This window comes from Pteropus alecto, unplaced genomic scaffold, assembly GCF_000325575.1.
Source record: "Pteropus alecto unplaced genomic scaffold, ASM32557v1 scaffold79, whole genome shotgun sequence".
In the NCBI taxonomy this organism is placed as follows: Eukaryota; Metazoa; Chordata; class Mammalia; order Chiroptera; family Pteropodidae; genus Pteropus; species Pteropus alecto.
Window position 1 is genome coordinate 14,161,135 of NW_006494612.1, and position 14,181 is coordinate 14,175,315.

At 35.7% G+C, this 14,181-nt stretch overlaps 1 protein-coding gene across 2 annotated transcripts in view; it reads left to right on the plus strand.

The window, feature by feature from the left end:
- Nucleotides 1-6: 6 nt before the first annotated feature.
- HSF2 (heat shock transcription factor 2) overlaps nucleotides 7-14,181 on the plus strand; it is a 30,987-nt gene continuing 16,812 nt past the window's right edge. For both annotated transcript variants that reach the window (XM_006926131.3, XM_006926132.3), the window contains exons 1-5: nucleotides 7-179; nucleotides 10,324-10,432; nucleotides 10,605-10,732; nucleotides 11,608-11,732; nucleotides 13,779-13,854. In XM_006926131.3, the coding sequence (XP_006926193.1) occupies nucleotides 87-179; nucleotides 10,324-10,432; nucleotides 10,605-10,732; nucleotides 11,608-11,732; nucleotides 13,779-13,854 (531 nt within the window). In that variant the 5' untranslated portion in view covers nucleotides 7-86. The remainder of the gene's footprint in view (nucleotides 180-10,323; nucleotides 10,433-10,604; nucleotides 10,733-11,607; nucleotides 11,733-13,778; nucleotides 13,855-14,181) is intronic.

Genomic DNA, 14,181 nt, shown 5'->3' on the forward strand with positions numbered 1-14,181 from the left:
GCCGCCGCCGCCGTCGCCGCCGCCGCGCCGCTGCTGCTACCGCTGCGTTCCCGTGTGGAATTTGGAATCCCTGCGCCTCGTTAACAATGAAGCAGAGTTCGAACGTGCCAGCTTTCCTCAGCAAGCTATGGACGCTTGTGGAGGAAACCCACACTAATGAGTTCATCACCTGGAGCCAGGTACGGGTCAGGGTACGGCGGCCTCCGAACCCCCTGATTAACCGCCTCCTCTCTCACTCTCTCCCGCGGGGTTGTCTCTCGCGGCCTGTGGCTCGACGCCCTGTGCGGGGCCCGTGGGTTGGTAGGGCTGGGCGGGCCTCGGCGTTCGGCCTTGTGGGGAACCCCTTGTATTGTTCGCGCGGGGAGCCGCGGGGGTCCCAGCCGGCGACGCTTGTCCAGGCCGCGGTGGGGGAGGGGCGGCCCGCGCGGGGCTCCGCGGCCCGGCAGGCGCCGTAACGGTCCGGCCCATTCCGCGTTCGGAACCGGCCCAGCGGAGTGAGGGCGGTGGACGAGCGGAGGGCGCAGGGGCCACGTTACTGCACACTCATCCTCTGTCCTCTCGTGCGACTCGCGGGTTTACTGATCGCTGAGGGCACAGGCAGCGCGGGGCCGAGATCTTCCACGCCAGTATTTAATTGAGGAAATCTACCTCAGCGACCGATTCTCATACCTCTACATTTGGGGTCTTTATGCGGAGAGCAGTCAGGGAAAGTAGGCAAATGTCCAAAACGCAGGTTACTGCTTATCAATAGGTTTTAAAATGTTATTTAGAAAATTATACGTTATTCTTTGGAGATTCAGAGCCATTTGTATAAATTAATTTTTTCGATTATTTTAATGAAAGTGTTAATAGATAGGTGTTCAGTATCCTCGGAGCTAAAATGAAATCACTAAATTACACTAAACAGTTGCCCCAGAGTGGTATATGGATGCCTTGATTATTAGTTTGATCCCAACTGCCACTAGACGGTGACCTTAGTCAAGCTCTTTATCTGGCCTCAGTTTCATCGTCTGTCCATAAGATGAATGGGTTGACTAGGTGATCCAAGACCCCTTCTACTTCCAAATGTTAAGATTCTAAGCAGAATGATTATTACATAAATAGTGCATTTGCATTAGAATACACTTTTAGGCTATTGGAATCATTTTGTGAAGAGTTAATTTCTCCTATGGTAGATTAGATGGTCATCTGTTTGGGATTTTTTGTTTGTTTGTTTAGTGATCTGGAGAAGAATAAATGAAAATTAACTGCACAGTACCTAGCACCTGTTAAGTCCTGAGTAAGTGTTATCTCACTTAGATTAGATGGTCATGTGTTTGGGATATTTTTTGTTGTTGTTTAGTGGTCTGGAGAAGAATAAGTGAAAGCTAACTGCACAGTGCCTAGCACCTGTTAAGTCCTAAGTGTCATCTCCTCCCTTTCTTTTGTGTGCCTTTCTTATAAGAACTCTTAGTTTTATTACTTTGTCTTAACAGGGAGCACTATATTGAGTACATGAAGTTTTGACTACTATAACACCATATTCTGTCTTACATTACTGTCATTTGATCATTTTTTGATATTCTAGGTCTTAATTTTGTTGAAGGTTGGTATCATCAGCCGAATGGTGTGCATTAAGCATTTAATGAATTCTGTACAGTAGTACAAAGAAAGATGAAAATAGGGAAGCCAGCCGTCAGCATACACTTAAAAATAAACAGATGTCTCATGTTTTTCATCAGTCAGAAGGATTAAATGTTGACACGGATGGATCAGTACAGACTACCATTACTCAGCCTTGTATTCATACTGGAGATTGGACTGTGAGTCTTCCCCCCGACTTGGCTTTGGCTTGGTTGGACCTTCTTGTTTTTAATGCTTAGAAATAGTACCTCAATATATTGATAATTAGTTTTAATTAAAGGTATTATGTTGGTGGCAGGACTATTTCAATAACATTGTTTTTATGGCTAGTATCAGGTGTGGAGAGTTTTTTTATGGACCGTATCAAATGTAGAGAGTTTCATACTAATCCATAAATGCATTATATTATGAATTCTAAACCAAATAAGCTACTTAAAATTATTCTTATTTATCCCATTATTAAGTCTAAACTACACATTTTTTAATATATAATGGGACAGTTAAAATATAAATTCAGTGAGAGAAGGGACAGTATCTGTGCCAGGGATAAGTAGGTACTTAGTAAATGTTTGATGAATCAATGAAATCTTTGAACTATGTAATGGAAGTGGTAGGAATGCTAAAGATGGAATTACGCCTGAAAAGAATCTGAGATCATCTGGTTTAGCCTCATCATTATATATATGAGGATTTGAGGCTGAGGTTAGATTAGTTATTCATAATTACAAAGCTGGCCATTATTGGAGGTGGAAATCTAACGGATTTCTGACTTTCTAGATCAATTGTCCATCAACATCACTATACTTAATAAGATTGGCCCAATATTTAGTTACTAAAATGTTACCCCTCCACAAGTCACTGGACACTTCTGGCTTAATGTTGTCTAGGGCTGAGCTTAGTGGCTTAGGGAAGCTGTCTGTCTTCCTCTCCCCCAGATTTTTCCAAAAGCATTGTTAATGCAAGGTAAAACTTTAAACAACGATGTTAAATGGAAAAAAACAAAATAAGTTACCCTCATCATTTAAAATTTGCTATTTATGGTTGTTTCTGGTTTTCTTCAAACTTGTTTCGCTGAACTTTTATTGAGGTAATTTAGCATTTATACTATCTGAGTGAAAATCATATTAAGACCTTTTAGAAGCAGCAGATGTTATGTAAACCAGGCAATCTTTTATGAATTTTTTTTCACTTGTGGAAAGCAATTTACTCCCAGCTTGTGTATAAGACAAGGGGAGAAAATTCTTACCAACTGCAGTTTGAAAGCTTGGCTTAATATTCCTGAAGACTTACATAACTTTAGTTTTAATATCTCCATTCTCATCAGTAATTATAGAAATCTAATATTCCAAGCAATCAAAATTATAGTGTGTTACTGATTCAAGTAGTAGAAATGTCATTAGACCCAGTGTCTTTAAAACATATTGAACATATTTTATATTTTCTCATCTTCTCCCTATGGAAGATTCTTTTTACTTTTTTAGTTTTACATTTTTTGTAACTTCAAAATTTTACATAGCTATTTTGGCTCCGATAGGCAGTCTCTTGCCAAATCAAGGACAGAGATAGTACTGTTGGACTACATAAACCTGTTTCAATTGTCACAGTCCTAAACAGAGAACACAGGTTTAGCTTGAAGCAACTGGGGAAACTTGATACTCAGGGATGAAGTTGTGGAAGTTGAATGGAAGTTCTTGCCATTGATATGAGGAATGGTCCATACTGTTATTGATATTTGATATTCATGTATGTTGAAGGGAAACAGCATAAAAGAAGGAAAAAACTGGAAAGCCATTGTTTTGCCAGCGTTCTGACCTTTGTCTCTGTCCTTCAGATTGCTTGAGAAGACCAAGAAGTGATTTCCACTAAAGACCTCACTCACATCCACCTTTTTGTGCCCTTTGGCATTCTATACTTCCCTATCCTTCTCAAATCAGCAGAGACAAATCAGGAAATAGGGAAAGGGAGCAAAACAGAACTTATCCAATGTTCTCTAGCTATTTTGGATGAATTTGTGCTGTAGGCCCTTAGATTTCTCAATGGTCTGGTATCATTTCAAACTTCTCAGCAACCATTATATTATAACAGTATTCCCAAGTGAAAACAAGAAAGGCTAGAAGTGTGGCAGAAATCCACTTTAGATAGGCCTACAGAAAAGCTGAAAGATTCATTGAGTGTTTTTAATTTGTATGCATAAGAGAGAGTGAGCTAGAGACTCAGAAGAAATGGTTGGTGAACATTAAGAAGTTATAGACTGGTTGTATAAAAAAGTGTTACAAATTTCTATTCTGAAAAGTGTTTTAAAGTTATAGGGCTGAAGTACTAGATTATAACTAAGAATATTTTGGATGTTTTTAACCAAGAGTACCAATTTGAGCAGTAATAACTTACTACTCTTTGGAATCTTGTCAGCATTTATGAGGGAGGCCTAAAGAAAAGCTTTCTCACCTCTACCCATCTCTCCCACTCCACTCAGTAATGGCTTTCTGCCCCTTGTAAAACATATAGGGAGAATTGTGTTGTACTGGTTGATCCTCACAGGATTTAACAGCAGTAAGGTGGAATGTTTTTGCATTCAGAGAGATTATTTACTAATTTTATTGTGGAGACTGCAGGAATACCATAGTGGAGACTGAATGATACGAGTGAACGAGGATCGTTTATGTGTGAGAGAGCAAATATAAGCAAGAGGCTTTCATCTCTTTGATATAATTTGAATTGATATTCTAAAAATAAAATTTGCTCTACTGTGACCACAAATTCATTTATTCAGTCACTCACAAATATTTGTTGCGAATCATTTATGACCAGAAGTGTGCTAGTACCAGGAATTCATTCAATAGTGAACAAAGTGTCTGCCTTCATTGAGCGTACATTCTAATGAAGGATACTGCTCATTAAAACGTAAGCAAACACAAATAACATAATTTCAGTTAGTGTAAATACTGCAAAGCAAATAAAGCAAGGTGAAGAGAGTATATCAGTTAGAGTTCAGTTAGGAGATGGAAGAAGTCACACACTTTTTTGAACGGGAAAGTTTAATAGAATTACTAACTGTGTTAGGTGAATTGGAGTAAAGAAACAGGAATAACAGTTATAAGAAGCAGCCATCACTGCTAGGGCTACAATAGAGTGCCCAAATAAGTGCCCTTTCCCCCAAGTCTAAGATCCTGACCTTATTGGAGAGAGTATGACCATGTCTCATTGAATCACAAAGAAGTCACTGGTGCCACAGTGGTGGAACTTACTGGAAATTCAGCCTTCAGAACTTGCCAGGAAATATCACTGCTAGGGTAAAGGTTGGCACACTGGCCCATGGGCCAGCCATCTGTTTTGTAAATAAAGTTTAATAGGAATATAGCCATGCTTAGTCTGTTACCTATGTCTGTATAGCTGCTTCTTACAACAAGGGCAGAGTTATGACCTTATGGTGTGCAAGCCTAAAATATTTACTATAAAGCCCTTTAAGAAAATGTTTATGAGCAATTGCTCTAGAGTACTCTTGAAAGCTGTCCACTGAGAGATGTCTTGTCAGAGTACTCTGATTTGAAACCTCCCAAGGGAGAGAGAGTGCCAGGGGAAACTATTACTCTTGGGGTGCTGTTAACCTCCATGCATTGCAAGAGCTAGGTGCTGGAGAACATGCCTGCAGTGCAAGAGCCTGTCAAGGACACACTGGAACAGGGGAGAATCCCTTCCTTTTATAATATCTCTCTCGTATCTTCTGTTCACGAAGGTTAACATGCCAGTTAGAAAAAGAAAGATATTTATGCGACCATTTATGCAGAGTAGACAAGAAATAATTTGGAGCAATAAGTTGATAACTAGCATGTAAAATGACTTGAGGTTTGTATTTTAGGTAGGATGATGAAGAAAGTCTCTCAGCAGAGCTGATATTTGAGCAAAGACTTGAATAATTAGAAAGGATGGACCAAGAGAAATGGCAAATGTAAAGTCTTTGAACATGGCATGTTCACATGCTTGGAGAAGGCCCATGTGGTTAGAATATCCTTAGAGAACGTGAGAGTGAGGCCAGAGAAGTAGGCAGGAGCAGATGGTATAGGGCCTTAGGGCGATGATAAGGAGATTGGAAATGAGGGAACTAGTTAGAAGGCTATCGCAGTTTTCCACTAGGATATTGAACACAGTGTGGCAGAGACTAGAGTAGTACCAGTGGAAGTAGTGAGAAGTAGTCAGATTTAATACTCACCTTGAAGGCAAAGCTGTAGAACTTACTGATAAATTGGCTGGAGCTGGGGAAGGGACGGAAGAATTAACATTCACAGATTTGACCTGAGCAACAGAATGAATGATGGTACCGTACCATTTTCTAAGATGGAAGAAGATTTGGAGACATGCACGTGGGGGTTTTGTTTGGACCTGTTAAGTTTGCAATTACAAGTGGATCACTAGCATTATCTGAAAATTATTTTATTTTGTTTATATTTTTATTGATTACACTTAGTCATATGGCCGTACTTAATTTCAGAGAAAGTGGAGAAATGCAATGCTAGGAAGGAGAACAGATATTTCCGAACAGCCCAAATGACTTCTATACTCCAAGATATCCAAGTGGAAATGTTGGATAGGATGTTTGGCTATAGGACTCTGGCATTCAGGGTAGAATTTGGAGCTTGTGAGTGAGTGGTAAAGCCGTGAGACTGGATGAGATCATCCAGAGAGACAAATGAACTGAAAATTAGGGTTTTCCAATGTTTAGAAGGCATGAAGAACAATCTAGCAAAAGAGATTGAAAAGGAACAGTGAGAGAGGAAGAAAAACAGACTGAAGTAATAGTAGTTAATGAAAGAAAATGGTTCAAGAAAAGATCAACTGTGTCCAATGCCATTATGAATATTCTTCACCTTTCCTAGTGTACATAAGCAAAATTTTTTCTGAGGTATATACACCTATATTGAACAGTAGAAATGCTGGAAAATAGAGTATGAAATGTTCAACCTCAAGATAGTTCAAATTATTTTCCAAAGAGATCAAACCAGTTTATACTCCTTTTACCCATGCATGAGATTTTCCATTAACCTACACCTTCAAAACGCGATGTTGTTTTGCTTTCTAATTTTTACCAGTCTAGTGGATGTAAAGTGTTATCTCAGTGAGGTCTTACTTTACAGTTCCCCAGTTACTAATAAGTTCAAACACCTTTCCTTATTGGCTGTTTGTGTTTCCTAGTCTATGAAATGTTTGACTATTTTTCTACTGGGTGGTTTATTTTTTATTATTTGTAGGAACTCCTTGTATATTCTGTATATTCATTTTTGGATATATGTACTGCCTGTATGTTCTCTCTCTTGTGGCTTTTTACTTTCTTTTGATAAGTAGTTCTTAATTTTAGTATAATTTAATATATCAGTCTTTTTTGTGGTTCATTCTTTTTATTTCTTCAGGATGTTTCCCCTTGCCTATCCAAGAAGAAAAAAAAAAATACCATCCTTTTCTTCTGATAAAGATTTGCATTACACATCTTAAGTCTTTAATTCACCTGGAATTTATTTTTGTGTGTGGTATGAGGAAATGTAAAACGGTTTTGTTTTTTTAATATAAATATTTAGTTGTCCTAGCCCCTTTATTGAATAGTTTCTTTTTTTCCCCTAGAGATATGTATTGCTATTTCTGTTTTATAGCAAGATTGTATACAGATATTGTGGTTTTGTTTCTAAGTTCTCTATTCTGTTCCATTGGACAATCACATATTGCATGCCCATATCACATGTCTTAATTACTGTAGTTTTATAAAAGTCTTGCTTTTGGGAGGGCAACTTATTCTTCAGGAGTACTTTTGCTCTTCTATATATGTTTTAAAATAAAGTTCCATTAAAAAAATGAGATTTTTATTGGAATTATATTGTGAGTATAAATCAGATTAGAGAGAATGGATATCTTTACAAAACTGAGTTTTCACATGAACAAGGCATATTTCCAACTTCATTTTATTTTTTAATAAAGTTTTATAATTTTTTGCAATTAAATCTTACACATCTTTGTTAGATTTTTCCTAGGTATTTTAAAGCTGTTGTAAGTGGTGTCCTTTAGTTAAAAGTACGTTTCAAGCTATTGCTGGTAATTAGAAATACAAGTAACATTTGCATATTGATAGTAAACTAGTGAGCCTAATCATCCATGGCATCTGTAAATGACAGTTTTCTTTTTTTTTTCAGAACCTTACACCCTCAGTTTTTTTTTTCTTTTTTGCAATTGCTAAGACCTCAGTAGGGTATCAAATAAAAGCAGTGATCATGGGATCTCTTTTCCTTATTTTTAAATGTTTTTAATATTTCTCCTTTAAGTTATTAGCTATTAAATTTGATGGTTTTTAATTTATCTTTTTTGTTGTTGATGTCAAACTTAATTGGGTAACTTAGGAGAGAGGCATGTCAGGATGGAGGATACAGGAAAAAGTTGACTGCGCGAGTGGGAATCGGACTGTATATGTGAGAGTTTATTTCTGGGTTCTCTGTTCTATTCCATTGGTCTGTCTTTATGCTAGGTTTGAAATAGACAGTAGGTTGTGAATATAGCTAAAGAACATGTGTAAAAATGTAGACAATTGGAAATTCAAGTGTGAAATATGAGATGGTCAGGAGCAGAGATGTAGATGTGATAATCGTCATATAATTATTGACATAATAAAGACAATAATTGGATACACTGGTGTAGGTGAAATAAAAAAATGTAAAAGGTGTCATGTTCAAGGATAGAAACCTAAAAACACTTATCTCTTGGTAGGTGGAAGGCAATCGCAAAGAAATATGAGAGGAGAGCCGATAGTGTGTAGTATCAAAGCCAAGATAACACATTTAAGGAGGGAGGATTGTCAGTAGTGCCAAAAGAAATGCTGCAGGGAAGTTGTAGGAAGATCAGGACTGAAAAGAGGGCATCGAATTTGGCATTTGAAATTTTAGAAAAAATGGTTTCAGTAGAGCGATGGAAACAGAAACCAATTTTTAATGGAAGATAGTAGATGGTCCTGAATGGGAGAAGAGCGTTTTAAAATATTTGTTAAATTTTGTGGTGAAGGGAAAGATGATAAATAGGGTGGGTAGATTGAGAGGGAAGGAAGGTAGAGGGGAAAGTCATTTTAAGATATGAAAGAAGTATGCATTTTTAATTTTAAGTTATTACCTAATAACTAACACTGGTTATCAAACTTTTAAATTTCGCCAGTATAATGAGTGAAAATCGTTGTTCTGCTGTACATTCAGTCATCAACGAGATGAAAATTCACATTGGGTTTTTCACTTGTTGGAATTTTTAATTAATACGGTTAACCTTTTGCCATAAATGTTTTGGATATATACACAAAAGTGTAACTACAGAATTATATGGTAATTCTGTGTTTAATATTTTGAGGAACTGTCATCCTGTTCTTCATAGCAGCTGCACTATTTTACATTTTCACCAGCAGTGCACATGGGTTATGATTTCTCTGCATCCTTGCCAACACTTATATTCTGTTGTTTGTTGTTTTTTTTTTTTTTTCCTGTGGGTGTGTGTTTTAATAATGGCCATCCTAATGATTGTGAAGTGGTATTTTGTAATTTTGATTTTCATTTCTCTAATGATTAGTAATGTTAGGCATCTTTTCATGTGTTTATTGGCCATTTATATATATTTGGAAAAATGTCTATTTAATCCTTTACTCATTTCTAATCAGATTGTTTTTATTGTTGAAGAGTAGGAGTTCTTTATATATTATATATATTAACCCCTTGTTAGATACATAAGTTACAAATATTTTCTCTGATTCAGTGGGCTTCCTTGTTACTCTCCTGATAGTGTTCTTGGCTTGAGGTAGCCCCATTTTTCTATTTTTACTTTTGTTGCTTGTGCTTTGGATGTTATCCAAGAAATCATTGCCAAATCCAATTTAATGAAGTTTTTCCCCTTTTGTTCTCGGGTTGTTTTGTTTTGTTTTGTTTTGTTGTTTTTTGTAATTTTAGCTCTTTTGTTTAGGTCTTTGATCTATTTTTAGTTAATTTTTGTATATGGTGGTGGTAAGGGTTCAGCTTCATTCTTTTGCATGATAGTATTCAGTTTCCCAGCATCATTTGTTGAAAGAATGTCCTTTCCTCCTTGAATGGTCTTGGCACCCTTATCAAAAATCCTTGGGCTGTATATGTGAGAGTTTATTTCTGGGTTCTCTATTCTATTCCATTGGCCAGTCTATATTTATACTAGTACCAAGCTGTTTTGATTACTGTATTTTTGTAGTAAGTCTCAAATTGTGTATTTTTTGTATGGAAGAACATTAGTGACTTTAAATATTAATTAATAGCCGGATATCTTACTGAATTCTCTTATAGGTTTTTAATTGATTGTACAAATACAAATTAGGTCTTTTGCAAATAATGATAAAATCCTTTCACATTTTATTTTTGTCTAATTGTACTGGTTTTAAAACAATATCAAATAATTACGCTAGCTACATATTGTATTATTTTTCTTCTAATATTTCACCATAGATATGATGCAGCTTTCGGTTTGAGACATGCTCCTAAGCTTTTGAAGTTGACATCAAAAAGCTTGATTGCAGTTTGGCAGTTAATTCGGAGTTTCTGTCTTGTTGCTGTTAATAGGAATAAAATGTTGGTCTGAAGGTATCATGAAAGGATTGCTTAGTTTGGGGGTTCCCATGTATCATCTAATGTCAGAGGACCTTAATTAATTGACTCTTTATTTTTTCAGAATGGCCAAAGTTTTCTGGTTTTGGATGAACAAAGATTTGCAAAAGAAATTCTTCCCAAATACTTCAAGCACAATAACATGGCAAGCTTTGTGAGGCAACTGAATATGTGTGAGTATGGACAGCAGTTTATTTGGAATAATGTCATCAGCCACTTTTTTCTTTAGGATGATTAAACCACTTTTTTCCTTTAGGATGGTAAAGAGGAAAGCATACTTCATAAAAGCACCATAATTTTTGACTTTTCTCTGTTTTAGTCATCTGAATTTTGAATCTTTTTCAGATGGTTTCCGTAAAGTAGTACATATTGACTCTGGAATTGTAAAGCAGGAACGAGATGGTCCTGTTGAATTTCAGCATCCTTACTTCAAACAAGGCCAGGACGACTTGTTGGAGAACATTAAAAGGAAGGTGAGCTATTGTTAACATTTTTTAATTAGGGAATTAGCATGTAGTATACTTGGCCAAGACATATTTCAGCTGTTGAAATTAAGAATATACAGAAATACATTGGTGTTTCTTGTTGGGATGACTTAGACAAAGCTTTAATTATTTCCCCCTATTTTTTTTTTTTTCCTGATACTGAACTTTACTGAGGGCTCAAATACCTTCTAAAGGGAAGGAAAATGTTTACATTCTGACTGAGGGTGAGACATCATTCATATTAAAATAGCTCACTTCTTTTAATTTAGCTTAAAAAATGTAAGCTAGAATGTAAAGCTCCTTGGAGGGCTTTATCTGTAGTTCACTGCTGAATATCAAATGCCTAGAATAAGTCCCTTTGCATATAGTAGGCATTTAATAATACATTTTTGAATGAATCTTTTGTTGAAATTAAATATTTTTACCAAATCCACAAAAAAGGGAGGAGGGAATAAAAGGGTAGTGGACTATGAATGAAAATGGCCTAGCATGAAGCTATTACTGCATAAATTTAATTAAATGTGGAATGTGATAATAAAGAGGCTTGGGGAAATTACAGGGAATTTGGCAGTAGGAAATGAAAAAAAGGTCCCTATGGTGTTCTTGCTTGTGGAAACGTCTTCATGTGTAAAAAATATATACATATATATATATTCCTTATTTCCTATCTCCAAGCTATGACGTTTGTTTTCCCCTGGAATCCTATCCTGGGCTTTTTGGAACTAGATTTCACTTCCTGAACAGGCTAAAAAAACCTCTTAATATAGGGAAGTTTTGAATTACATTCATGGTGATTAGTATTTATGTGTGTGTGTGTTTTTTGTTTTGTTTTTTTCTTTTGCCCTAAATTTACTTTTTGAAAGGTTTCATCTTCAAAACCAGAAGAAAATAAAATTCGTCAGGAAGATTTAACAAAAATTATAAGTAGTGCTCAGAAGGTTCAAATAAAACAAGAAACTATTGAGTCCAGGCTTTCTGAATTAAAAAGGTAAAATATTATTTCCAAATGTAATTGTAATATGAGGGGTATGTGTTTGTTGGGTGTTCGAGGTTGATGCTTTAAGTACTTTTAGATCACATTGTTGAAGCCAGGATCAAAGGTCATTTTTCTGTATGTATTGGTTCCCTTTATTTTTGATTTATAGCTATGGACTTTACACCAATATTGAATTTTCATGATGGTGCTTGAAAAAGTATATAAACCTGGGAATTCAAAACTATGATGCATAAGTCTTACTGATGAAATAGTAGACCTTTAAGTTGGTGTGGGAAGTGTGATTCTACTTAAGTTAGCTTTTTTTGATGTATTAGGGCACACAAGCCATAAGAAGTACTAAATATCTTAACCTATTCTTTTATGGTGGTTTTTTAAGACTTTCTATGAGACCTTAAGAAAAAGTAGGACCAAAAAAAAATAGGGGAAAAAGTACACAAGAGACTCTCCCTACTTGATATTCATTTTACATAGACTGGGGAAAGCGTTATTCAAACCTTCTGTATACAGAAAGATGTTTTATTTTGTTTTATAGTTCTTGGCACCATTATCCTAACTTGCCAGAGTAACAGCATGTATATAGAGTAGATGTATACCTCTTTTCTTAGTAAGTAGCTGGGATGTTCTTTTACCCTAATTGCCAATGTCTTGAGAGTAGTTATTTTATGTGTTCTTCCTTTCATTTCAAATACGGCATTAGTTTAACTATTCTTAAGTAGCTTCATTAAAAGAGTAATCTTGGACTTTTATTCCCTTTTTGAATAAGCCCTAATTTTAAGCTTTTCCATTTTGCAGATTTTATTTAGCCACTTATGCTGGTTTACTCTATGTATTTTCTGTCTACTGAGGTGCCCTTTGACCCAGTTCCTTGAATTTCAGGTTTAGTCCTTAAGGAATGGGATCTCAAATTCATGCTTTAAGTTTTAGAGGTAACCATTCTTCCACTTATCTTTAGTAGGCAAATGACAGTATCTTTAAATTTCTGAGTCAGAAAAAGTATATTAGTATTAAAGTCTCATTTTCAATACCCGGTACATGTAAATCCAGTTCTTTTGTAATAGTTTGGATTGAGGAAGATAGCTTTAGTAGAAATTAAAAAAAGAATAAAAATTAAACATTTATTAGGTGAATTATCTTTCATGTCTTCTCAGCATTATCATTGCTGCTAACAGTAACACAATGAAATTTCAGTTAAAAATGGTGAATAAGGGAAAAGAAGCTATTAGTACCGGGCAAGGTATTGGTTTGTCATATATTTAGATACGCTTTTAAAAGACAAAGATCTTAATGTTTTCATATTCCTGTGTTCGAGGTAGATCTTAAAATAGTTTTAGAGTCAGACTTTAATTTGACTCCAGCACTTAGCAAATTATCTGTGTGATGTTGGGCAAGTCCTCTCAATTCTCTGAGTCTTTGTCCTCATCTGTAAAAGAGAAAAAATTCCTTTCTTGATTGATTTCAGAGAAGTTTAAATCAGTAGTACACATAAAATGGTTAGAATAGTGACTGGAGCATAGCAAATGCTAGGTAAAGGTCACTTCCCTTTAAGAATTGTTTCCTAAGCACATGTTCTGAATTTACTTGGTAGCAATAGTTGAAAGGTTAGCTTAAACAAGGGGTAATGAACCAGATTGTCAGAGGAATAAATTATGTACTACTACTCTGTGGATGTAGGCGTGAGCCTTTTAAGTTTTTGTGTGTATGTTGCCATGAGTAGAAGATACTGAAGCTGTGAAGGAATGATTCTAGATTTGTGTCAAGATAGTTGCCATTCTATATAATTGTACCAAAGATTTCCTAGTCTCATGAAAATATGTAGTAAAAACTAGTTAAGTTCTCTAGTATTCTTTTTTTAATGACCTTTATTTTTTTTTAATTTAAAAATTTCTTTATTTCCATTCTCCCACTACCATCCCCTTTGGCAGTCATCAGCTTGTTCTCTGTATCTGTGATATTCTTTGGTACGCTTAATTAAAATATTGAGGTTTGGCTTCTGACTGAATTTTTTTGTTTTCGTCTTTTTAATCAATGATAACATAGTGAGAATGAGTCCCTTTGGAAGGAGGTCTCAGAATTACGAGCAAAACATGCACAACAGCAACAAGTTATTCGAAAGGTAAGCTGTTTTTCCAAGATGGAGATCTGCATTCATTTAATGAATACCATTTGTTACACAAAGAAGTCTCTATTGAATAGTCAATGATTGATCTTAGCTTCTTATCTACTGGGTACACAGGTAGAAGGAAAACTGTGAAACCAAACAAATTAAGCCATTGGGTACACAGATAGAAGTAAAACTATGAAACCGAACAAATTAAGCCAAGTGTTATATATTCTTTTTAATAAAAAAAACTTATTAGCTAAACATGGTTATTCCATACTCACAGTTAATGTGTTATTAGCCTTTAATAAATGACCTTTTGCCTAATATAACAAGTTTAAG